Here is a 26,134-nt window from a genome sequence, read left to right on the forward strand (position 1 = left end):
TTATTAGTTGATAAAATTCCAACAGGCAGAATTACATATGGTGGGGGAACAAGAGCAAGGCTGACATGTTTTGCGTGTTAGCACTTACTCATAACCTTGCTCTCGTTCCCCCACCACATGTGATTCTGCATGTTGGAATTTTATCAACTAATAAAGTAGATCTGTTGGGAGTACAGCCGTCCAGGATTTTCGTTGTTTACTGTGCAGCTTGCTAGTTGGGCGAGCACCCTCTCGGCAGGTGTGTGGGATGTAGGTAGCGTTGACTGACCTGGAGCAGTGGTTCTTCAGTGTGGTTTGCATAACAGATAAAAGTGACAAGTGAAACATTTGCTTTATGTTTTGTGGTGATAAAATAAACAAAGATTCTAAGCACTCTCATCACTCAACAAGGCCTATATCACTTATTATTGTCTGTGTACTCCAGTCCTGAAATTGCATGACCTCTTTTTGCTAAAAGATAAAATATAGCCAAATTAAAATCTACCTAACATAAAATATATATAATTAGATGACAAATAAACTTCCATAAAGGGAAAACATTTAAGAATGCACTCTTGACTTCCTGTTCTTTCAACAGGTTATAATGTAAGGCAAGTGAATAGCACAACAGTAATTCAGCCAGAGCTGGTAAAGTGAGCAGCACAAAGGAATATTGAACATCACACACTTTAGTGTGCTATGGGAAAACATTTACAGGCCTAAAAAATACATGTATTAAAAACTAATATACTCGATGTGGGATCAACTCCTCAAGTCTGTAATATATGGTGTATAATATTTAATATAAGGCCCATTATATACTCCTATATAAGAAGTGTTTTTATCATTTTAGCTGGAAACACCAGTGTATCTCAACAATTCTACCCATCATAATGTGGAAAATAAAGAGATAGTAAATCCCAAGGCTTCAATAGTTCTTTTCTACACAGTGGATTCAGACAACTGCAAAATTCACAAACAAAAAGTAAACCAACATGGCCATTGATATATTTTGTAGTGTAAATCATTATCTGCATTCTTTTTTGGCCTAAAAGCTCTGTCTGGGTAAGCAACAAGCTTAGTATGAATAATCAAAGCACAGTCAACAGAGTAACAGGAAAGGACATCTTAATAAAGAATGGGTAGCCAAGTTGGTGACATTGAGCACTTAGAGTAAAGGCAGGGAAACCAGTTTAACTACCATGGAAATTTTCTATAGAGTTGTTCAAGGCACTTCACCCTTTTTCCCACAATTCCATTGACTGCAGAGGATGGACTAAATGGGATATCATAACACCAGGTTAGGTATAAATTCAAACACACAATACACCAGCTTGAAAAAAAAACCAGACAGACCTAAACAATAGGCTTAGGTAAGGAGTGGTCTGACTACACAACACAGCCTGCAGTCCTATAACATGCCTACGTGGATATTGTACAGAATCCAAAAAAAAGGAGCATGGAGGTTTTGCTAATAGCAACCAAATATAAAAACTTTCATTTCAGAGTCTGAACTAAGGGTCATTTGAAAACTCTCATTTAAGCAAGGTCTCTCTTTTTTCTTCAATCCCCTTTACCAAAAGAACAATGTTAGAGCCATATGTTGTGTTCATTTACTTAGCAATAACTTTAGGCTGTTGGTTCTGTCACTAGTGTGTACACTGGAAATAAAGTTACCTAACATTATGTTTATATTAATAGAAAAATAAATTGAATTCTACTTCATGGTGATTTAACCTTCTGCTACATCTTCCCATAAAAAGGTGTAAAATACTTTTAGTGTTTTTTACAATATATCAAGAGAATCTGTTATAGCGCCAGTACAAGCAGCCCAAATGTATACTTGTAGCCTTATTCCTCTTTGGCACCAGTTATGGCATTGCACGCCCCCGCGCTATCCCAAGTTAATATACTTCTTAAAGGTGTTTGGATTTTGCCCTTTATCAGAAGATCAAGACCATCTATGCCTGAGAATAAATTAGCAGAATGTCTGCACAAAAGCCATCATCCCTTATGTAGGTCTCATAAAAGGGTGAAAAGGTAACTGAGGTTAGTAGCCAATTCCTCTAAAATTTTAAGGACTGACTTTTTCCTTTCCAAGGCTGTCATCATTACTAGATATTCCATGTTTTCTTCTAACGTTTGAATCAAAAATAGGAAACACATTGCCTTGCAATGGTTTTGCAGATAAGTTCTGTCAATGAGGGTAAACTCCCTCTATTTCCTTCTGTATGAAAGTTCATCTCAAGTCAAGCCGGAATCTCCTCTGCGACAAGCAATTCCCTAACTCTCTGATGGTTACAAAACATGTACAGTGAACCATGTCTACTATTTAATTATTAAGGCGCTGGCTATGCTTAAAGCCTGAGGAATCCATAGGCCAGCTAGTACCTAAGGCAGTCTTTGCTGCCCTTAACAGATGAAGCTTTAAACCCATTTCTTCAGTCCCAAGACTCTCGTAATCCGCAGGCTGGTTGTGAAATTTGGCAAACAAGACATAAAAAACAACAACTTCACAGTGAAGGAAAAAAAAAAAAAGAGCACAAGTGTGTTGGTGGGTTGTACAGGTAAGCACATCGTTCTCCTCATGCCTCTGCTAAAGTCAATCTAAAGAATCAAAGGCAATTCAGCAAAGGGATCAAAATAGGCAGAGGATGCTGATACCTGCTTTTAGGATGTGGTTCCCAAGCAACTCTTCTAGGATGCATGGGGAAAGTCAAAGCATAAATGCACTATAATAGAACTAGGACTGTTTCGTAGGAATATCACCAGTTCCTGTTTGCTTGTCTCCATTGGTTGGAACGAAGGAAGTTCAGAACCGTACAAACGATGGGGATGACATGGAACTGAAGCAAATAACTGAGCTGCAGAGATTTTGTTGCCCTTTTTGAATCCCTGCAGAAAGTACTGGGGGATAGAATAGAGAACTGTTCCATCTGCTGCTGGAGACATGTCGCTCACTCACGGTAGAGAACATACAGCGCATATAAACATACAAGGCAATGCCCTCGCTCCCTGCTGTGGCCCATACATCTGGCTCTTTGGTCAGTTTTTATGAGAAGCTTTTTTTTTTTTTTTTTAATTTTAAGTCTTCAAAAAGTCTGTTTTAAAATTCTCTTGCTTTGTTTTAAACCAATACACTAAAAAAATAAAGAAAAGAAAGAAGAAAGAAAATAGCATGAAGTCTGGTTCACAATAAATAATTTGTTAAGTACCGCCTGTGAGTATTTTAAGTGCCAAGGTGAAAGCTGCTGCTGTTGGCTTTCATTGTAAAAGGTGAGTCAGACTCCTGGGCAGGGCAGCACAGACACTGAGCACAGCACCATACAAACACGCCCCTTCCAAGCTCTCCATCTCGGGTGCGAGGCTTTGGCACCACTGAGCCCCTTGCACCTGCGTTGCTGCAGACCATGTAGGTAGCTTCCTCATTGTTCTGGGTACTCTGTATGGGGCCAGGATGAGGCTTCTATAACCCCCCTCCCCTGAAAGCACAGTTTCCTGCTAACTTCTGGCCGGCCCATCATTGAGGAAATAGGTGGTCATTTCACCTTTCCCTTTGACTTTAACAACGCCTCGAAACTCCAAATGATAGCCTTTGGCTGCCAGGACCTGGTACAGATCTGTTGTAACCTACAAGAAAAAAAAACTTTCGTAAATATATGTATTTAAGCAGAAATAAAAACCAAATAATAAATATCATTCATAATGAGGAACAAGACTTTTGCCTATAAAAATCATGTTCGTTTATATGCTATTGACGATATAAGGTCAACATGTGGAAGTTTCTTCCCTACCTTCTCATCAGACTTAATAAAAGACTCAGGCCTCATTCCCACAGAGCATACTACAGCATATGCCTGTACAAGGCTGCATTTAACCTCACAGAGATACACAGGTGTCCCCTGCATCGCTGTGCAGGATGCTGTGACCGCAAGGGCACAGCCGCTGCTCCCAATCTGACATATGTGTGGGTGCAGATGTGTGTCCCCGAACTCATACTGTCTGCATTCAGGGCTGGGGACCCGCACGTCAAATTGGGAGCAGCAGCTTTGTTTATGCTCAAAAAGGTGAAAGTTTAGAACAACAAAAAAGAATCACCTGTATGCAGTCTGGTACTCCAGTGCTGTCCATTCGACTAGCTACATTCACAGTGTTTCCCCAAATATCATACTGGGGTTTACGGGCTCCAATAACACCAGCAACAACAGGCCCAATGTTAAGCCCTAAAAAAGATACAACCACAACACCTGAGAATTAATTACTGAAAGCAAAAATGCCAATAATTAAACCAAACAAGACAATAAGACTTTACAGTAAAGTTAGACACATTTTGTGGCAAAACAGGTGCCAAGCAACCTTTAAAATAGGAATGGCATAAGTTAGCACCCTAAAGTAACAATGTCTTCACATTAAAATAGGTAAACTAGCATGAGCTAATAAAAGCAGGAACCATGTGCACTATAAAGACCTTGCAGAGCTCACTGGGAGCTCTAATATACCAAATCTCAAACAGTTCCTATTGTCAAGAGTTCAGGCTTGCCACCTCCTGCATCTTGCTAATCGTCACCACAGTAATGGGATAAGACATGGGAGGTGGTAAGAGACAAGCTTGGCCTTTCTGCTATAGGAGCTAGCTGAGATGTGCATAATAGTACTCTAAAAATATAAGCATACCTGCAGGAAGCTATAGGTGCATTTTTAAACAGCTGCTGTTTACTTAGCTCTTTTGAACTGACCATAGGGTCACTTTAAAGCAAATTAGAAGACACAGATAATGTTGCAAAAAGGACTTATTAGGGGATGGAAACCAAGTATATGTAGTTCAGACAAGAAATAAGAAAAAGCGAGGCATCAATCTAAGTGCAGTGGTAAAATCTTTATTTAATACTGAGGGATTAAAAACACTCACAAGAATGATAAATAAACAAGCTCATCTGTGATAAGGGGTTGACCGCTCCTCACCGTCCTGCAGTGTCCGCCGGTCACGCGAAGGATGTTGGCTGGGATGGTATGGAGCCGTAAATGCAGTATGGGGATCTCCCTGATGTGTCGAGGTACAGTGAGGCCGATCCAGCGACATCTGTATCAGGAAGAGTCCGCACCACCAGTGTGGAATGCACCGGCAGAGGTGATGTCGCCGGAAAAGGCGGAGGGTCAGCTGTACCAGGAACACAGAGAACAGGCTACGCGCTTGGAGCCTCTAGCTCCTTCTAAAGGCCTCCGTATTAAATACAGCTTTCACTACTGCACTTAGATTGGCGCCTCCTGTTTTCTTCTTTTTTGTCTTTGCATACAGAGTTGGCTTTGCTCTCGAGGATGGCTGCCGCTAATTTACACTAGTTTAGACTCAGTGTTAGAGAGACTTTACAAAGACTTAATTATATTCATTGACATTATATGATAATTTTACAGTGTCTTTTCCCTGTGTTTTTCCCAGCATAATATCACACATTATGTGCCTCGTGTATATCTGATACCTTGGTTATTATCTGTATTACTACTTTTTGGAATACTTCACCTCTGTGCGCCAGAATTTTTTCCATAAATTATGTCGTTCAGAAATGGACAAGAAAGCAATGTGGATGTATGTCATAATGTTGATTATCTACATAATATCTACATAACATAGTAACATAACACTCACCAATCTTCATTTGGAAGTTATTGAAGGAATGCTCATTTATATATGTCATCTGCTCCCTCAGCTTCATTGCGTAGTCTGCCAAGGCTGTAATGTGTGTCTTCCCCTCTTTGTCATAAGTTGTATCATTTAATCCTGAAGCTGCCATATAAGTACTACCAATAGTTTTAATCTTCTCTAACTGACGGAATCTTTCTTCACTGATGATCTGTTAAAAGCAAACATAAGTCAGAACTTCAGTAACCAGGTTTAGAAATGTTAATTTATACACTTTGGCAGATCCGACAGCCAAAACTATTTTTTTCTTTTTGGATAGAGTGAACAAGGATTAGAACCTTGAAACCCTTGTATCTTATTCCACTGACAGACATGATCACCACAAGAAGTGAGAGCACACAGAGAACATAAAAAAAGAAAAGAAGTTGGAGTTGTAATTTAACTGCACACACAAAACAGAATAGAGGACAGACTATTTGAAATGCTGGAAAGGTTTAACCAACAAAGAAACCCTCTGTGCATTGCGATTATGCTGGCATCTACTTTACCAGCATCCAAATGTCACTGATGTCTGTTTTGATGAAGAAAGCTACAGGAGCCTTTATTGCACATGTTTCTGTGTGATTTTGGGCAAAACCAATTACGCATTTTGTTCTTCAGCAGCTACAAGTGTAGAAATCGTGTCAGTCAGAGATTTGTTTGTCACAATAAACACTAGCTAAATATTCCTCAGAGCTAATCTGAAATAAGGAGGATATCTTAAAATGGCAAAACGTTAACATAGAACTGACATGAATGAAAATTAAATTGCAACTTCTGAAAGGTTTTTTACTTCAATGCAGAGAATGCATGAAGGTAAAAAAAACCCTAACACCTTTTTTGCCTATATAACCACTAACTATTCAGTAAGGTACCAGATGCAGTGGGACTGCGTTGGGCAATTATTCCAGCACAGTCTCACCACATAATAAAGCAAAATGCCTCGTAACGCACTGCGCTCAATGGAACTTTATGAATTGTCTCTGTGACATATAAATACAATTTTGTTTAAAAGAAAAAGTAAACAATGCAATGGGCCAAGACTGGCACATCAGCACTGCACTGATCCGGACGGATCACACAGCACACCAGCAGCAGCTGATGTGAATAAGCCCGAAAGCTTTGAATGTCTGGATCCAACACAGAGAAGACTAAAATCAGAACTCCAGCCCAAAGCATGAGGATAAAGTGAATAGCCCATTAAAAATAAAATAACAAAACTAGCTTTTGCTGAAAAACCAAGAGCTTCAATCCAAAGTATGTTTTTCTGCCACTAGATGTCTTGGGTCTGATAGCCAGCATCATTCAATCCACTTTCTCTGAGCCCTGATCATCCTCGACTCACCCTAGCTTGTGAAAGGACAGTGATGGGAGAAGCAGCACAGTGACACAGCTTTCATTTAAAAAAAATACAAATTGCAAATTTAATGATGTATTAAGTTGTGTCTTTTATATCTGTCTAGAGGTCAGTATTAACCACTTAAGCTCCATAAGATTTTACCCTCTTCAAGACAAGACCATTTTTTGCTATTCAGCACTGCACTACTCTAACTGGCAATTGTGCAGTCATGCAACACTGTAGCTACATGAAATTTATACAATTTTTTTCACACAAATAGAGCTTTCTTCTGGTGGTATTTGATCACAACTGTTATTATATAAACTAAAAAAAGACTGAAGATTTTGAAAAAAATTTTTTTTTTAACTTTCTGCTATAAAATAAATCCAATAAAAAATTAAAAAAATCAAATGTCTTCATAAATTTAGGCAAAAATGTATTCAGCTTCAAACAAAATCCCAATAAGTGTATATTAATTGGTTTGCGTGAAAGTTATAGCACCTACAAACTATGGGATATATACTGGAATTTTTATTTATTTTATACTAGTAATGGCATTGATCAGTGACTTGGATGCGACAGGCAACCTCACACTGACATTGACCTCACCAGTGACACGATTATGATGATCAGTGCAAATACTGTACGCTGTCACTGTACTAGTGACACTGGCTGGGAAGGGGTTAACATCTAGGGGCAATTAAAAGGCTGTGTGCCTAACACTGTGTACTGTGTGTAGTATGTGCTGCTTTTACTAAGTGATGTGCCTGTGATTTTTTTCTCCCTGCAAAACGGTGAATAAACACAGGCACATCACTCAGTAAAAGCAGCACATACTACACACAGTACACAATGTTTATTCTCCGTTTTGCAGGGAGAAAAAAACAAACAAAGAACAGGCACATCACTGCTGTCTGTACAGAGCTTTGTGTTGTTTGTCAACACTGAGCTCTGTTCTGTCATTTGCTCAGCAGGTCCTGGCCATAAATCATTGGCTGGGACCTGCTGATCAGCTTGTGCTGTAGTGAATGACAGCACAGCCAGGGCAGTGTGCCCCCTAACCGACAATACCAGATCACGTACACGTGCGTGATCTGGTGCTGCAGGGTCACTCTGCCACAGTAAATCTGCGTAGGCAGTCCACAAGCAGTTAAGATTAATGTGTTGTGAAGTAATACACTGGTGGCACAGTGTTACAATGGGCTGCTGGAGTAACAGTGATTCAGCCTTGCTTTGAGCTAAGTAGTTGAAGGGCCTACTAAAAAACTCTGTTCTATTCATATCAAATAAGGTAGGCCATAACACTGCTTAGTTGTTGTAAACTGCCCATTCAGAATGGTCAGCTTAACATTAAATACAAAGTACATTAAAGGAAATATATATATAAAAATCACCTCATCGAAGTCAGCAATGATCTCATTGAGTAAGCGCAGACACTCCACTCCTTCGTTATTGGCCTCAAGCTCAACATAGAACTCTGAGAAATTGCTGATTGAGGCAAACATTACACATACGCATTCACAGGATTGATAATAAAGTTCATCATTTCTATGTTCTCTTGCCAGGAAGTGCGCCGCTACATCTTTGGGGAGAATGTTGTGTAAGAGGCGTCTATTGTAAGCTTGCAATTCCTCCATTTCCTCCTTCTCTCCAGTTGCCTATATAGAAGTACAGGTAAATATCGAAATAAAAAAATAAAAATAATTTTTCTTTCTTTTACACATGCACTTTATACGTTCCTTTATCAAACTAAAATTTTAAAACTGAGGTAGTGCAAAAAGAAGAGATGATACTTACCTGTCTCAATGCCCATGACTCTGATCTCTGTTCTTTTGCAGAAGTATCTTCAGCATTCAACACTTCTGAGAGTGTTGGATGTCTGCATCCCCCACTGAGCACTGTGTTTCTATATACCAGCCACTGTCACTACAGTTCAGAAAAGAAAGCCTTAAAAAACTATATGCAGCCATCTAAGAATTAGTAAGCTGCAATATAATAAACATTTGCCTTTTGGGTTTAATACTACTTTACGTTACTCAGGGGTGTAAAACTGTCAGCCCTCCAGCTGTTGCCAAACAAGTTCCATGAGGCATTGCAATGCTGACAGTTACAAGCATGACTCCAAAAGGCAGAGGCATTATTGGACTGGTAGTTTTGCAACAGCTGGAGGGCCTCCAGTTTGACACCCCTGCGTTACCTGTTTCATCAGTCTGTATAATAACTAGTTACTGTGTGAAGGTAAACTTTGTCAATATGGGAACTACACTGCATAGGATATGGGAATTGCACAGTATAGCCATATGAGATGAGTGTTAAATTAAAAAAAAAAAGCTTGCTCCCATAGACCAAATACAAATCAGAAAGGAAGGTTCCACCAAAAGGACAATGTCCTTTAGATCCAAAATATATTAGGAATCTCTTTCTGCTGGCTTTATCTAGATTATTCTGTTTTTCTTATATTACCACTGTTTTTTGGCTATAAAAACTATGGGTTCTGGATGTTTCAAGTGAAGAATGTTGTACTTTAATCTGTGTGCAAATGGTATCTGACATGTTTCCTTGCAACTAAGGTGCATGTTTAATAAACTGAGAGGTTTTCTGCCTTTACACATTTCAACCCTTCACCGCACATAAAGCTCCCAGACAAGAGCCAGTCTATTAACGTTTGCAAAAGTGAATGAAATATACCGTTAATGGCTGAAATGCGTAGTGTAACAGTGCAAGATCAGGGGATCAAACCCCTATATAAAAGATAACAAAATAAGAGTTAAAAAAATTAAACTAAAGTTAATAGACACATACAGCATATGAGAGAGACCACTCATAAATAATTGTATTTATATCAAGACATTTCTATGACACTTTTAACTGAGTATTTAATATTTTACAATAATAAGATTTTTTTTTCTTAAAACATCACATTAATATAAATGGTACTTGAGTGGTTCTGGCGTTTATACCTGTAGCTTCCACAGGAAATCCAACCGAGCTGTAGACTCCACTTGTTGAGCATGGAGGTATAGAGCCAACACAAACACGGTCAAGATAACAGGGGTTACATACTTCAGAGGTATCTTACTGCCCACGACACTAGAGAGCAAGAGGCATGAGAAAACAGTCTGGTAATGCTTGTAGCAAACTCTTTTTTTAAATATCTATTTATTTAGAAACCTGGTTACATTCACAAACACAAGAGACATACAGCTCAATACATATAAGTGCCTCCAGAGGTGCATGAAGTTAAATAACAAACCTGAAGATTCAAAGGCTAAGACAGCACACGACTACCCAAAATAAGTGTTGTCAGGGAACAACAAGGCTAGCCAGAATAGAAAGTCTTTCCCGATTCCTATAGTTTTTCCTAGTGCTGGGACCCCCTCCTCCATAACCTAAACAGGAATTCTTGTGCAACTAGAGTGTTCCTACTGGCTATGAAGACACTGTGAAATAGCCAGACTGTGCATCCATGTCTGACAGTTCTCCAATGTCAGTTTTGCATACAAAAGACATTGCTTCTAGAGACTAGGAACAGTCCTCATAACATTCAGTTTGCAAATACACATCAATGAAAAGACAATGGATAATGGTTATCCTCTCTGCTAAACTTTACACAGGTTTTCCTATATAAAGAATAGAAAAAACCTGTGTAAAGTTTAGCAGAGAAGATAACCATTATCAAAATATTAGTTTCAGCTAAAATAATGTCATAAAACTACAAATTAAAAGAATTAGGACCCCCTAGTTTCTTGAAACTTATACTCATTGTCCATTTCCATTTGCTCTGCTGTTGCTGAGCCATAAAAGGGTATGTGAAAGCATGTGTCTACCCCCCCCCCCCCCCGGATCTCCTGTGATGAGTGGTGGGTGCCCAAACAGACAAAAGTGAGGCCTGAGTGATTTCACATCAGGATTTGGAGAATTCTTAGCCCTGTGAGCTCTAGCCACATTTACGTGAAGCGTGCACAAGGCTTTTTTCTTCATCCCAGTGGGCAACTTTAGTGGAGGGAAAAAGAAAGGTGAATGCCACCATGGGCAGGTTCATTTTAAAATAAGATAAATCAGGTCATTACCATTACTTACCATTGTTCACCTTCTTGAGTTTGATTGAAGGAGCTGAAAATAATAATACCTTGTTAAAAAGTCTACTTTAGATTAACACTGTCAAATGTGCTTTTGTTAACTATACATATGTGCTAAAGCTTCCCATACACTTGCATATCAGACCACATCAGACTGTAGCCAAATCAGACACATATCAGCAGTCTGGACAGATGCAAAGAACCTGCCATTACAAAATTCACACGTATATGCACTTCCAGATGGCATTAAATGATTACCTTTCTGCAACACACATTTTAATGGTACTTATTCAAAGCAATGCAAGAATTCATAGAAAAAAGGTTAATGTTGTTTGATTCTCATAAGTAGCAACATTCAATGCCAGAGACCTTCTTCTGACCTATCTTGTCATTCAGCAGTCAGCCAAGCAAATCTTTTTGTAGACTGCCATCGTTTCTCCAGATATCAGTGAAAAAGTTGGTGCAAAACAGAGCATTCATATTTACACCGGTCAGCCATAGCTTTATGACCATTGACAGGTTAAGTGAATAACATTGATAACCTCATTACACTGGCATCTGAAAGTCAGTGAAAGATAGATTAGGTAGCAAGTAAAAATGGGCATCACAGTTTGTTGTGTATGGGGCTGTATAGTTGCAGCCCGGTCAGGGTGCCCATGCTGACCCATGTCCACAGCCAAAAGTGCCTACAATAGGCATGTGAGAACAAGAACTGGGCCATGGAGCAATAGAATAATTTGGCATGGTCTGATGAATCATGTTTTCTTTTACATCCTGTGGATGGCTGGTTGCATATGCATCGCCTACTTGGGGAAGAGATGCCACTAGGATGCAGTATGGGAAGAAGGCAACCTGGAGAGTGTGATGTGGCTGAAGCATTATGGGTGGAACTGCACATGGGGGTGCGTACTACAAAGGTAATCATTAAAGTTTGTTATAGGCCACCCAGTGTGGCCTCCCAGTGTTATTGAGGAGGTGGCAACTCAGTTCCTTGCACAGATCAAAAGGACTGCAAGAGCTGGGACAGTGATAATAATGGAGGATTTTAACTACCTGGAAAATGACTAGAGTAACGGTACTGCAGGAACATTTAAAGGGCAAACATTTATAAGCCTACTAAAGGACAATTAAATGATACAGTTCATAGAGGCCCCAACTCGCAATGATGCTCTGCTGGACCTGGTAATCTCAAACCATGCAGAGCTTATTACGAATATCCATATAAAAACATCTGGGTAGCAGTGACCATAACATGATTTCATTTATTGTTAGCAGTAATCAGCAAGCATATACGGGAAAAATAAAAATGCTCAATTTTAAGAGAGCTAATTTTCCAAGGCTGAGAGCTGAACACAACACAGAAATGGGAGTTCTTCAAAAAGACTGTATGTGAACACACTGCAAAATATATTCTCATGGGCAACAAGTTTAAAAGGCTAAAAATCAAAGCTATGTGGCTTACGACCAAAGTTAAAAAAGCTATAGATAATAAGAAAAGAGCATTTATTAAATATTAAAATGAAGGAACACTATCATTGTTTAAACAGTACAAAGAATGTAACAGAATATGCAAAAAGGAAATAAAGGCCACAAAAATTGAAATCGAATGACAGATTGCAAAAGATAGCAGGAAAAACCCCCAAAAATTCTTCAAATATATTAATAGTAAAAAGGTCAGGTCCGAGCATGTAGGCCCTTTACAAAATAGTCTACAGTGCATGACTGGAGACAAAAAGAAGACAAACTTATTAAATACCTTCTTCAGATCTGTGTATACAAAGGAGCATGGGGGAGCTCTTGTCCATAATGGGCATGCTATTGACACAGCTCCAGATGACACACAGTGGCTCACAATTGATATGATCCAGAAATATTTAGACAGAATAAAGGTAATTAAAGCACCTGGACTGGAAAGTATACACCCACGGGTCCTTATAGAATTGAGCGCTGTCATTTCAAAGCCATTGTTTCTAATGTTTAGGGACTCTTTAATGACTGGCATAGAACCACTGGATTGGTGTATGTGGTGTCTATATTCAAAAAGCGGTCAAAAACTTTACCAAGTAATTATAGACCTGTTAGTTTAACATCTATAGTTGGGAAGATACTGAAGAGTTTAATAAAAGAGCACATAGATGAGTTCTTGCTGGAAAAAAATATTTTAAGCAACAGCCAGCATGGATTCATGAAAGACAGAAGTTGTCAAACAAATTTGATTTCTTTTTATGAGGAGGTGAGCAAAACCTTGGACAGAGGGGTGTCGGTGGACGTGGTATACTTGGATTTTGCAAAAGCGTTTGACACAGTTCCCACACACGGCTAATGTGTAAGGTAAAGTCTACAGGCTTGGAAAAATCTGTATGTAAATGGATAGAAAACTGGCTAAAAGATCGTATTCAAAGAGTAGTGGTTAATGATTCATACTCTGAATGGTCTGGGGTTGTCAGTGGTGTACCCCAAGGTTCAGTGTTGGGACCCTTACTTTTTAATATATTTATACACGATATAGAGTCTGGGATTAAAAATCCCATTTCAGACTTTTCAGATGACACCAAGCTGTGCAGTGGAATAACGTCCTTACAGGATGTCTCCAACTTACAAATCAACCTCAATGCACTGTTTAATTGGTCAACTATGTAGCAAATGAAGTTTAATGTTGATAAATGTAAGGTTATGCACTTGGGGGCTAAGAATATGCGTGCATAATAAATACTAAAGGGGGGGTACAATTGGGGGAATCAATGGTGGAGAAGGATCTGGGAGTTCTGGTAGATCACAAGCTTAATAATGGCATGCAATGCCAAGCTGCGGTTTCTAAGGCAAGCAAAATCCTCTCTTGTATTAAAAGAGGTATAGACTCCAGAGAGAGAGATATCATATTACCCCTGTACAAATCATTAGTAAGACATTATCTGGAATATGCAGTTCAGTTTTGGGCTCCAATTCACAAAAAGAACATTGGGAAACTGGAGAAAGTACAGACAAGGGCAATCAAACTGATAAACGGCATGGAGGAGATCAGCTATGAGGAAATATTAGAGGAACTGCATTTATTCTCTCTTGAGAAGAGGAGATTAAGGGGGATATGATCAACATGTATAAATACATCAGTGGCTCATATCGTGAACTCGGTGTAGTTATTCACCTTGAAGTCATCACAGAGGACAAGGTGGCACTCTTTACGTCTGGAGGAAAAGAAATTTAATCTCCAAACGGAGAAAGGTTTCTTCAGAGTAAGAGCTGTGAAAATGTGGAACAGACTCCCTCAAGAGTTGGTTTTGACCAGCTCAGTGGATTGCTTTAAAAAAGGCCTTGATTCTTTATTGGATACACAGAATATAACTGATTACTAACATTTATAGGTAAAGTTGATCCAGGGAATATCCGATTGCCTCTCAGGGGATCAGGAAGGATTTTTTTTCCCCTGCATAAGCAAACTGGATCATCCTTTGCTGGGTTTTTTGCCTTCCTCAACTGTAGGATTATAACTTTTTTTTTTTTTTATGGTTGAACTGAAAGGACCTTTTGTCTTTTTTCAGCCAGACTATGTAACTATGGAGGAGGCAGTGTGATGCTTTGGGGAATGTTCTGCTGGGAAACCTTGGGGCCTGCCATTATGTTGCTGACTCTCTAATGGCAGTGGCCTCTTTTAGCAGGATAATGGGCCCAGCCACACTGCAAAAATGATTCAAAAATGGTTTGAGGAACACAAAGAGTTCTTCTTGACTTGGCCTCCAGATCTCAATTCTGTGGGATGTGCTGGAAAAACAAGTCCAATCCATAGAGGCCAAACATCGTTACCTACAGGAATTAAAGTGTTACTAAACCCAGAACCCTGCATTCACTATGTCCAAAGTCACATCCTTGACACGTTTTGTCTCTTGTGAAGAAGTCGGAAGTGATGAAACGCGTCATGGATGCGACGTCAGACGTAAAACAAGAAGTTGTGGAGCGGCTATCATGATTGAGGTTTTTATTAACTGACTGATATTTTCTGAGGATTCATGTTCCCTATTATGGAGGAGTAAAGCTTTTTTCATTTGTTTTATTGTAAGCATAACTTTATTAAAGTAAACCCCTTTTATCATGACTTACTGCACTATAAAGACTTTGTTTTTAACCCTTACAATGCTACCATATGGAGAGTGAACAGAGCAGGGATGATCGGATGAGAAGAGCCATTTACGTTTATGAAAGTGTTTAGTCCGGTAAGGTGTATGTGTGTAAGGTGACGGGGAGTGCATTGCACATTTACACTTATACCGTGAATATAAGGGAAGCACTTTTTGGTATCCAAAAGGATATTGCACTATTATTTGCTTTTTTTGGAGTTAAAAAATTGAAGAAGAGAAAAGGACTGATTGGAGCACGTTTTTTTAGACTAGTATAAGATTGGAAGTTATATACAAGTTTTGATAGGGTAAGGGTGTTTAATACAGCCATTTAGATGTGGACACTAAGTGGGGTGATACTTTAGTAACACTGGATGATTATATTTTTTTTTTATATTTATGTGGGATAATGCTCTATATTGAGTTTTCTTTTTTTGAGGTTTACGCATATCAGTAGTAGTACAGCATGATTTTTTTCCCCATTGAGATATGATGTGTTTTCAAAGTGATCCTTTAATTTTTTTGAGCAGTGTATAAACTGTTAAATACTTTTTCTCATCAGTAGTTGGAGCAGTCTTGTGACTTCTATCAGTGTTCAGCCGAGCACCCGTTAAAGCTTGTAGGAGGAGTTTTCATTCTGCTCTAGGAGGATGCAGAACCCCTGATCTATGTCTGGACAGTGCTGATTGGCTCTGTGCTGATCACATGCACCCTCCCAAGAATAAAAAAAAAAAAACCTCTCTAGCAATACACACCAAACTGAGCATGTGGAGAGCGTCTCCACATGATATTGCTTATCAGGAGATAAGAGGGGAACACTGGAAGAAGGGATAGATAAGAGATAGGATCAAACTGAGTTTTTACACAATGCAGAGGATTAACCCCTTAGGTTCCACAGTTAGTATAACAAGCATGCTTTACTGCATATATAGACTGATTTTACTGTTGTGGGTTTAGTAACACTTTAAGGGATCTGCTACTGAGGGCTTGGTGTTAAATACCCCAGCATACCTTTAGAGGTCTAGTGGCTGTTTTGGCAGCAAAAGGGGGACCTACTTAATATTATGTGGGTGGTCATAAAATTATGACTGATTGGTGTACAGTATGTCATCATACTTTGATAGGTGGATCCTGCCCATAACCTCTATATAATGTCTGAGGTGAGCTCTTGACATGAAGATCTAATGACAATATAAACTGACAATATAGTCTCAAGACAGACTCAAAACAGAGGACTGAACCATGCATAGAAGATCTCTAATCTGCTGCATTAGGTTTTAGGTCTTCAGATTTCTTGTTTAGTTTCCCAGGGAATAAAAGACATGTACAGCAGAGTTTTTAATAGATGTCTGATAAGGTTGTGATAACATGTTATGCGTACAAGAATATTTATTTATCCTTCACACATACTGGCCTTGAAATCCAGGCCCTGAGATAGATCTCAAACAAACAAGCACTACCACTGCTTATATATTAATACAAAGACAAAAAGGAGTTGACCAGTGTTTAGAGAGTAGCTGATGTGATAACAAACATGAATGAACCATAACAGAAGAGTTTGTTTATATTCACTGGGTGAATATTTGACCTGTGTGTTTATATTACTAACCTGAATGGATCAAATCAAGTGACTGGATATCACCTTGTTTAACTGAAAGCATAGTCACAAAATGAACAAAGACCAACATGGTATAGCAAACCACAGACATAAGGGGGTGGTTGGACATGCGGACATAATCCAAACAAACTCCAGGTGATCTTTGCATAATCAATAGTTGATATGGTCAATCATTCATATCTATGCTATACAGGGTGGTGAGGTGGCCTGAAGGGACTGGTGCAGATAGGTACTGCAAGCACAGGCTTATTAGAATAGGACACCAATAATAATTTGAATACAGTTTTAAGTTCTCATTCACATGGGCGTACTTAGGCATACACCTGTTTGAGGGATGAGTTTTGCCTGCACAGGTGTTCTGTGTGTGCATATGCAGGCAGTCCTATTAATTTCAACTGGGAAGCAGAGGCTGCATGGACACAGCCACTGCTCTCTATTTGACATTCGTATGGTTGTGTGTCCCCCAACTCACACTGTCTGCACTGAGAGACCCGCACCCACATGGCTGTCAAATTGGTTATGGAACTGCCTGCATGGAACACCTGTGCATCCCCTGCAGGCAAAACACGGCCCTCACATGGATGAATGCTTAAGTATGCCTGTGTGAACGAGGCCTTACTGATGACTGGCTATTCCTGCCATGCTTATGTGGTATCCATGCTGAATTTTGTAACAGAGACAAAAAAGTTATTAGAAACTCCTCTATGCCCAGGTTCACACTATGCCGTGTGGGACACGGCATGTAATTCGCACAGGAATCACATTGCTGTGCGAATTACATGCAAATATCTGTGCGGTGCATTTTGAGCCACACATTTTGTATGGCTCAAATCGCATCTGCACCAAAAAGGTGCAGGACCCTTTTTAAATCAGCACCTGAATGGCATCACAAGAGTGTTCTCACCCATGCGATGCGATTTCTGTCAATTGTAACGCGTTTTGCTATCTGTTTCGGGTATCATTTATTACTGATACCCGCACCAGATCGCATGAATGCGATGTGATTGCCATGCCATGAAACACACAGGATCCGCAGCGTTTCCCGCACCGCATTGGTGTGAATCTAAAGGATTCTTACTAAACTGCAGGTTCCCAATCACTAAATGTTTGGTGTTTCCAAACACTAAATATATTAACCACATCAGCTCCGGAAGATTTACTTCCCTTCATGGCTAGGCCATTTTTTGCTATTCAGTGCTGCACAATTTCAACTGGTAATTGTGCGGTCATGCAACACTGTACCCAAACGATATTTATGACCTTTTTTCACACAAATAGAGCTTTATTTTGGTGGTATTTTATCACCACTGGGTTTTGTATTTTTTGTGATATTAATGAAAAGACTGAAAATATGAAAAAAATAACCAATAAACAATATTTTCTACTTTTAGTTCTAAAAAATAACCAATAAACTCAAAGTTAATCATGAATTTAGGCCATAATGTATTCTGCTACATGTCTTTGGTAGAAAAAAATCCTAATACGTATATGTATATTACTTGGTTTGTGTGAAAGTTATATATTGGAATTTACGCAGCTTTTACTTTCTGACGGCCTATCACATTTCTTGAATGCTAGGGCACTACAAACACCCCCAAATTACCCATTTTTGAAATGTAGACACACCAAGGAATTTGCTGAGAGACATGTTGAGCTCATGGAAGATTATATTATTTGCCATAAATGTTTGGAAAAATTACAATTTTGTTTTAATACAAAGTTGTTACTTAAATTATATGGCTCATGCATGCCATTTGTGTATGTAGAATAATACCCCAAAACACATTCTGCTACTTCTCCCAAGTATGGGGATACCACATGTGATACTTTTTTGCAGCCTACCCACATACAGTACACCAAAACCCAATGACCACCTTCAGGCTTTCAAAGGGCATGTTTTCTCATATCACTTCCTTACTACCTATCACAGTGTTGGAGGCCCTAAAATGCCAGGATAGTACAAACACCCATACCCCCATCCCAAATGACCCCTTTTTGAAAAGTAGATACCCCAAGGATTTTGATAAGAGGCATGATGAGTATTTTGCAGATATCATTTTTGTTACAGGGTTTTGAAAAAGAAAAAATACATTTTCGTTCTTCATTTTCCACAAACTTGTGGCAACAAATGATATCTACAAAACACTCACCATGCTCCTTAGCAAATACCTTGGAGTGTCTACTTATTTGGAGGGGTGTTTCTAGTATCCTGGCATTTCAGGGCCAACATTAGAAGCTTATGCCACACATCACCCACTCTTTTTACCACTTGAAGACAAAGCCTTTTCTGACACTTTTTGTTTACATGAAAAACCTTTTTTTTCTAGAAAATTACTTTGAACCCAGAAACATTATATATATATATATATATATATATATATATATATATATTTTTTAAGCGAAGGCCTTTGAGAATAAAACAGTGGGTTTTGAAATCTGTCACACAGTATGTGCGCCGTAATTTTTAAAACGCAAATTTTTTGGAAAAAATACACTATTTTGGAATTTTAATGCACAGAAACACAGCATATTACCAAATTGTTTGATCAGATATAAAAGATGATGTTACACCGAGTAAGTAAACTTACCATGCTTTGAAACTGGACACGCCTGTGCAATGGTGACAAACTACGTACATTTTTTATATCGATAAATGGCACTTTAAAAGCTTTTACAGGTCACCACTTTATATTTACAGGAGTTCTAGTACTAGAATTACTGCCCTTGACCAGATGTTCGCAGTGATACCTCACATGCCTGGTGCAATCTCTGTTTACATACTGACATGGGACTGAGTGTGGGTGTCCCTTCCCACTGCTTGAAAAACAAAGCCACTAGGATTGCTTTTACATGAAAGCTGACCCCCAGCTGAAAAAAACAATACCAGAATTATGCCTGTAGCTGTAGGCATCATCCCGGTATAACCACTTAAATTCCAGCAAGGTAACAGAATGTTGCTGGTCCTTGTTGGGCAGAGAACATGGACATATGATGGATCGGGTCTGTGGACCAATATGACCGCAATTCATTCTTTTTTGTAATGTCCATGTTGAGGGTTAGACTCAAAAAAAGTTTTAAATTCAGAAACCATGATAGGTTTCCATGCAGATTGTCTGGCAAGTACTAAATTTGAGTGGGCGACCATGTATAGTCGTGTGTATAAATTGCTTTGGCCCACAATGAATTATATATTGATCCATACAAACAATATAATAGTATTGACGGTGATTAACGACCTATAGTGTGAGAGCGATAGTGTGCAATCTAACGCTAGCTGACCCTGGCTGCAAGGGGAGCTTACAGACCTGGACACTATCTGATGTTGCTAGTGGCATTAATACAGTGATCAGTGAAGAATTCTATATACTGACACTGTGCTAACAGCACTGGTTGGGTGAGGGGGTGATCAAAAGGTTAACAGGGGCAGGCAAAGGGTTAAATGTGCTAATCTAATGTGTGTGTAAAACGTAGTGCTTTTACTCAGTGCCGTGTTCTTTCTTCTCTCCCTGGACTAACAGGGGGGGCAGTGGAGGGCGCACACCCGGAAAAAGAAAGCAATATAAGGGTACATCGCTTTGCTCAAAGCTGTCGCTCACCTGCACATTGTGGGCGGGCAGTTGGCAAGTGTTAAAAATATAAAAAACCTTAAAAAAAAAAAAAAATCAGAGTAGTGCAATGTTACACTTTGCATTGCAGGAGCAATGAAGATTATTGCGCTGCAATGCAAAACTCACTGTCAACTGTCATGAATGGGTAAGTTCATAATACAGTGATCAGTGATTGGCTCCAGTTGTTCACATGGTACAGGGTGCTGTGATTGGCTCCATGTATCATGTGAGAGCTGTGGGCCAATCACAGTTCACCGGGAAGAGAAGCAAAGCTGTTATGAATCAGACTGTGCCCCCTTGTGCTAGGAAAAGGCAGAGCAACGTACCGATACGTCAATTTGCATGTAGCTGCAACCAGTCCGCAGTACATTACAGGCGGTCTTAAAGTGGTTAATAGTTAGACAGCCAACCAATACAGAATTTAACCCAGTGGGTTAAAGTGGAACTAAAAGGTAATTTTTTTTAATTAAAATAATAAAATTGCTATATTCACCTGCTCTGTGCAATGGTTGCACAGAGCAGACCTGAACGCCCCCTCTTCTGAGCTCTCCCACCGGCGATCTTGGCTCCTGCTGGCTCTGGGGGCACTCAATAGGTACAAACAGCATGGATTGGCCCCCGCCTCCAACTTCCTCCTCATGGCATTTGACTGACAGTAGAAGGAGCCAATGGCTCCTGCTGCTGCCCAAGTCATTGTGTGAAGAGCACAAAAGGAGAGGGAAGAGATCCACTCATGCACAGTGCTGGATCGATTGCGGCCTCAGGTAAGTATTTAGTGAGGTGGAGGATGACAGGAAGCTATAAAACGTTCTTTACCCTAATGCAGGGGATGCATTAACCACTTGTCACCCGCCCACAGTACATTTACTGTGGGTGGGTGACAGCTCCAGGCTAAAGTGACATACTGGTATGTATGTCATTTAGACCTTTGGCCTAAATCTATGAAGAAATATTATTTGCAAAATTTTATAACAGAAATGAAAAAAAAAAAAATTTTTAATTTTTGGTGTTTTTTTTTTTTTTATAGGAAAAAATACAAAACCCATTGGCGATTGAATGCCACCAAAATAAATCTCTGTGTGAAAAAAAAATTATCTAAATTTAATTTGGGTACAGTTCCACATGACCAAGCAATTGCCACTTAAAGTAGCACAGTGCTGAATAATAAAAAATGTCCTGATCATGAAGGCAGGGGTAAAACCTTCTGAAGGTTTAGTGGTTAAAAGAGAAGCATGGGCTTAACAAAAAAAAACATTTTATACTCTCCTAGGTGGATGCAGCATCAATCCGATGCTGCATCTGTCCCCCGACGATCAAAGGCTGCTGATTGCTGAGTTCTCCCCCTGCACTCTGAGCAGAGAGCCATGACTGTCCGTCTCCAGTGATCTGCTCCCACAGCACTCACTGGAGTGCTGGGCTGTGCAGGTGGCAGGAGGGGCTGGCTCTTGGCAGAACGCTGAGAGGCTGAGCCAGGTACCAGTCCAGGTTGGGCCGGCTGACTTTAGCCTGATGTAGGTGGAAAACGAGTCATAGGAGTGAAAAATAAACTGCACTCCTGTGACCTACAGGAGAGGTATAGACAAAATAGCTTTGGCTATACTTCTCCTTTAAGTTAAAACATGTTTTGGCTTTAGAACCACTTTAAACTCCAATAGTTGTGTATTTCTCTTCATGGTCATTCCTTCCTAGTTTTTCCAGCCTGTGTTGGTCATTCACAAGGCAAATAAAGTAGTCAAACTCTCCTGTTTAAAATAAGTTGCCCCAAAGCTGAATGAGACAGTAATGGCTACAACAGGGTCACAGCTTGGAACTCTTGAAAGAAATGTTGTCACTGAAGTCCTAAGCACATATAAGTAGTTGGCAGGCACTTTATAACATCTGTGTTTTTTGCCCAATAACTGACTGTAAACTGTTACACTCCTCTATCACACATTTTCTGCTTTGTGCTTCTGCTGAATGCTGACAGCAGGTCTGCAGGAAAACATCTTCCCACATGATCACAACTTCATGTGAAATATTTACAACCAAGATAACGTTATATAATGTATACTCTTACAGGCAAACTAGCATTTAATAATTGTACCTATAATACAAGCTATTCTTTGTGTCAATAGGCTTTATATGTAGGTGCATATACTTCTATACGTATATATTTTGTTTGTGACAAGTTTCAATGCCTCCTATTTGCTATGGTGATTCTTACATGATCATATATTTTAGATTCTTACCTTATTTATTTTGTGTTATTTATATATGTCTATATTTCATTTGTGTTAAGTTTTGATATCTTTAATCATGCCGTTGTATTTTCTATACATGCATGTACTTTAGTCTTTTATCTTATGTATTATTTAGCATATTCAGTTGCACCAAGCAGGCTCATTTTAGTTTTTAATTTTACCATTTGAGCTTTATTTTGGTCACATATTGTGTCTTATAGTCCTCCCTGGCAATCCCATGCATTGAGAAAGAGTCTGAGCAGCCTCAAAACATGTAGCCATACGTTCTCCACACCCACCAGCGTCTGACATCACACAGGAATTTCCTATAGCTGTCTGACTCGCATTGCTCCCTGAGTATTTCCTGGCCGATTGAAGAACAGAGTTTTTGGACTGGATTACCTCTGCTATGTGCACAGTCCCCAGTAGATAAGTTTCATATGACAGGCGTGGTTCTCCATAGCAAATGTGAGTTGGCAGTTGTCGTTTTTAATCAATAAATGTGAGTTTCTTACTGCACTTAGATGCGACCTCTGCTGTTACTTTTTGCTGCTTTAGAGATTCCTTCAGCGTTCAGTGTTGGAAGCCAGCTGAGATAGCCCCTGATGTTTCCTACATGGCCTTTATGAATTCTTTACTGCACATCCATTTTAGAGGAGTTATAGTTTGACAGCTTGCGCCACAATATAGTGTTCTTTTGTAATAAAGGCTTCTTATCTTCCTTTACCTTGCTTTAAAATAGTCACAGCTCAGTGTACATTCACAACACATCTCGGTGCTGCAATGAATTAACTCCCTTGACCTTTTGTGGGAGTTATGTTATCCTGGCCAGCTCAACAAAGATGTCTGAAGACCCTGAATCCAGATAAAGTCATGGAGAAGATGTCAGCATGGTGAGGGAACGTGTGGAAGTCACATCGCTGCAGGGAAGGCAAGTACCGAAGGATGTAGTTCTGCTTTAAAGTACGTATAATTCTATAATTGGGAACAGTTCAGCTGCAGGTAGCCTACAGGCAGTACTAGTGATTAGTCCTTTCACATCTGCTTGCCTTTTTTGGGCACAGCTTTCACAGTACATAGAGTTTAAATAGAATAATTTCAAAATACACCTAGTCTAGGTTCACAACTGTGCAGGTGGTGCAGCTCGCGTTTGCATGGGCACAGCAGCCCATTCATTTTAATGGACTGCTGTAACTGTTTTCTGCAGGGAAAAAGTCCCTGACCCTTTTTTAAAATGTGGCTGCATGAAACTGCATAGCACTATGTGATTTCATGCACCTGAAAACACGCTGTGTTACTGATGTGTAGGGGGTGCCATTAAGAGTTAATGGCATCCCCTTGCGTCTGCTAAAAAACAGTGCTTTTAGCTGCAGGAAAACGTGTGAAATACATGAATTTCTACACCCACTACAGTGTGATACTAGGCCAAACCTGGATGATCATAAAGACAAAACCATAGCGCCTTCCTTCCATACTCTCCTTCTTAGAGGCCTTGGTTTACTAATTAAATAATAGTGTCCCTTAAAAAAGAATTTTTAATTGGTAGATAAAAAGCTTAGATTAAAAATTGTTAGTGAAAATCAACAGCTAACTAATCTAAATCACTGTCACTTTAACTTTAGTAGTTTAAAGAATGAAGAAACCAAGAAAGGGTTACAAGCTCCAGAGAAGCTCCTCATAAATCACAGAGCACTCATCTGTAATGATGTGTGCAAAGATTACTTTACATCAAATTTACTCCAAAACTGGAGTGCCTGGAGGAATTGTCAAGGAAGAAGCGCATATGAACAAGGCTTCTGAGAGGCAGTAGGCTCTTTTTGTTAAGAATCAAATGATATTAGATGTTCACTACTGAATAGTCTAACATAAATGTAGCCATTTCTGTTGATCTCACATGGTGGCTAAGTAGTTAATACTCTTACCACGCAGTGATGGACTGGCGGTGCCAATGCCACATGGCACAATATCTGCATGGTATTTGCAAAGTGATATGGTTTATTGCAACAAGCCATACGTATAATGTCTTCCTTTCAAAGCTGGAGAGCATGGTAAGGACATTAACTCTGAGGCTCCTTCATTAGAGAGGAAATGATAAATTTATACATCCGATAAAGCACTATGTCAAAGCTATATAAAAATTAAAATTAAAAGATGTACATCTGGATACTGGGATACTGCCTGCATTATCGTATCATAAACCTGGGAAGTGAAGAGTAAGCATATGAAAAAGAGGCATAAACAAAGGTTCCTGTCAGTAAAAAGTGTATATGAATCCAATCAATAGATCAATAAATACAAATAAATAACTTACATTTTATACTCTTTCCCTGTAAATGCTGAGCCAGCCTCCCAAGCATCACTGCTGGTGAGTGAGACCACATCACAGTGGCTTAGTGGGTAGCACTTCTGCCTAACAGCAGGCATTAACTGATTGGGATCCTCCGTAAAACACTCTGCAGGGCACTATCTGCGTTGATAATCAAAGATCTGAGAGACTACTAGGTGGTGGTGTGGAATCTCATATACCAATTTCAAGATTAGGTGCCATGTCCTATTTTGTACACCGAACTAACTAGATTAGGAACTGGAAACATGGACTTTTTAGGCACCGCAATACACATTAAACTTTTATTAAAAAATGAGGAACGCAGTGCTGTCGGCAGCATATCATCTCCCTTGGACAAGTCTATGGAGGGATGGAGGGGGCTTACAACTAGACATGTTCTGCATTAAAAGAGTGATCCAGGCAGACAAGTCTCTTTTTTAGCATCTAATATTTAAAGACATCATGTGCCTGGCATCCTTCTTGTCGTTGATGTGCCTTGACTTTTTGCACTCCCACACCTGCCCTCTCTATACATATTACTTTAAAACATTACACCTATTGCTTCCGAAGAAGTGACTCTTTGTGAAACATGTGGAGCAGATCTGAAGTGATGGTGGCACCCCTCATCATAATTTTGGTTGTGCATTGTGCAATATTGATTATATAAAAAAAAAATCAGAGGTCCTCCTGCGCTATAAATGGAGAAAACTAGCCTTAAGCTGCCAACACTCATCAACTGATACCCAACACAGTGTAAAATAATATAAATGAATAGTGTAGCGCTCAAAATAAATAATGAATATGAATAAGTGACCAATTCATAGAATAAACATGATCCAAAAAATACCCCTACAATCAAAAACTACCTTATAGTAATAGTGAAAATAATATAAATAGTGTCAACTTATCATAAGTAATTAAATTTCATATTGAACATTGGTGTTCACACTCTATATAAATAAACCAAGTGTCTAAAAAAATTACATAACGTGCTCACACTCCTACTATACAATGAAATAACCAGGTTATCATAAAGCCTTAATAAGGATAAAAGTCATATGTAGTGACCACTGATCTATCCGTGATTGTGCCAAAATCTTCTCCTTATGGTGGCTAAATTGCCTCCTCACCTCCTCCGAATGACCCCTAGGGGCCAACAGGCTTGCAGGATCACCCT

General features: G+C 39.3%; 1 protein-coding gene across 1 annotated transcript in view; it reads right to left on the reverse strand.

Annotated features, from left to right (window-relative positions):
• Window positions 1-549: 549 nt before the first annotated feature.
• Window positions 550-26,134, reverse strand: part of ADCY6 (adenylate cyclase 6) — a 332,221-nt gene continuing 306,636 nt past the window's right edge. Inside the window, exons 18-23 of the mRNA XM_089679352.1 lie at window positions 11,076-11,108; window positions 9,956-10,085; window positions 8,390-8,653; window positions 5,624-5,828; window positions 4,078-4,202; window positions 550-3,609 (exon numbers count right to left, since the gene is read on the reverse strand). Coding sequence (XP_089535478.1) covers window positions 3,481-3,609; window positions 4,078-4,202; window positions 5,624-5,828; window positions 8,390-8,653; window positions 9,956-10,085; window positions 11,076-11,108 — 886 coding nt within the window. The 3' untranslated portion in view covers window positions 550-3,480. The remainder of the gene's footprint in view (window positions 3,610-4,077; window positions 4,203-5,623; window positions 5,829-8,389; window positions 8,654-9,955; window positions 10,086-11,075; window positions 11,109-26,134) is intronic.

The sequence above is a fragment of the Staurois parvus genome, unplaced genomic scaffold, assembly GCF_062004578.1.
Source record: "Staurois parvus isolate SC_StPar_1 unplaced genomic scaffold, SC_StPar_1.0 ptg000017l, whole genome shotgun sequence".
Classification (NCBI taxonomy): domain Eukaryota; kingdom Metazoa; phylum Chordata; class Amphibia; order Anura; family Ranidae; genus Staurois; species Staurois parvus.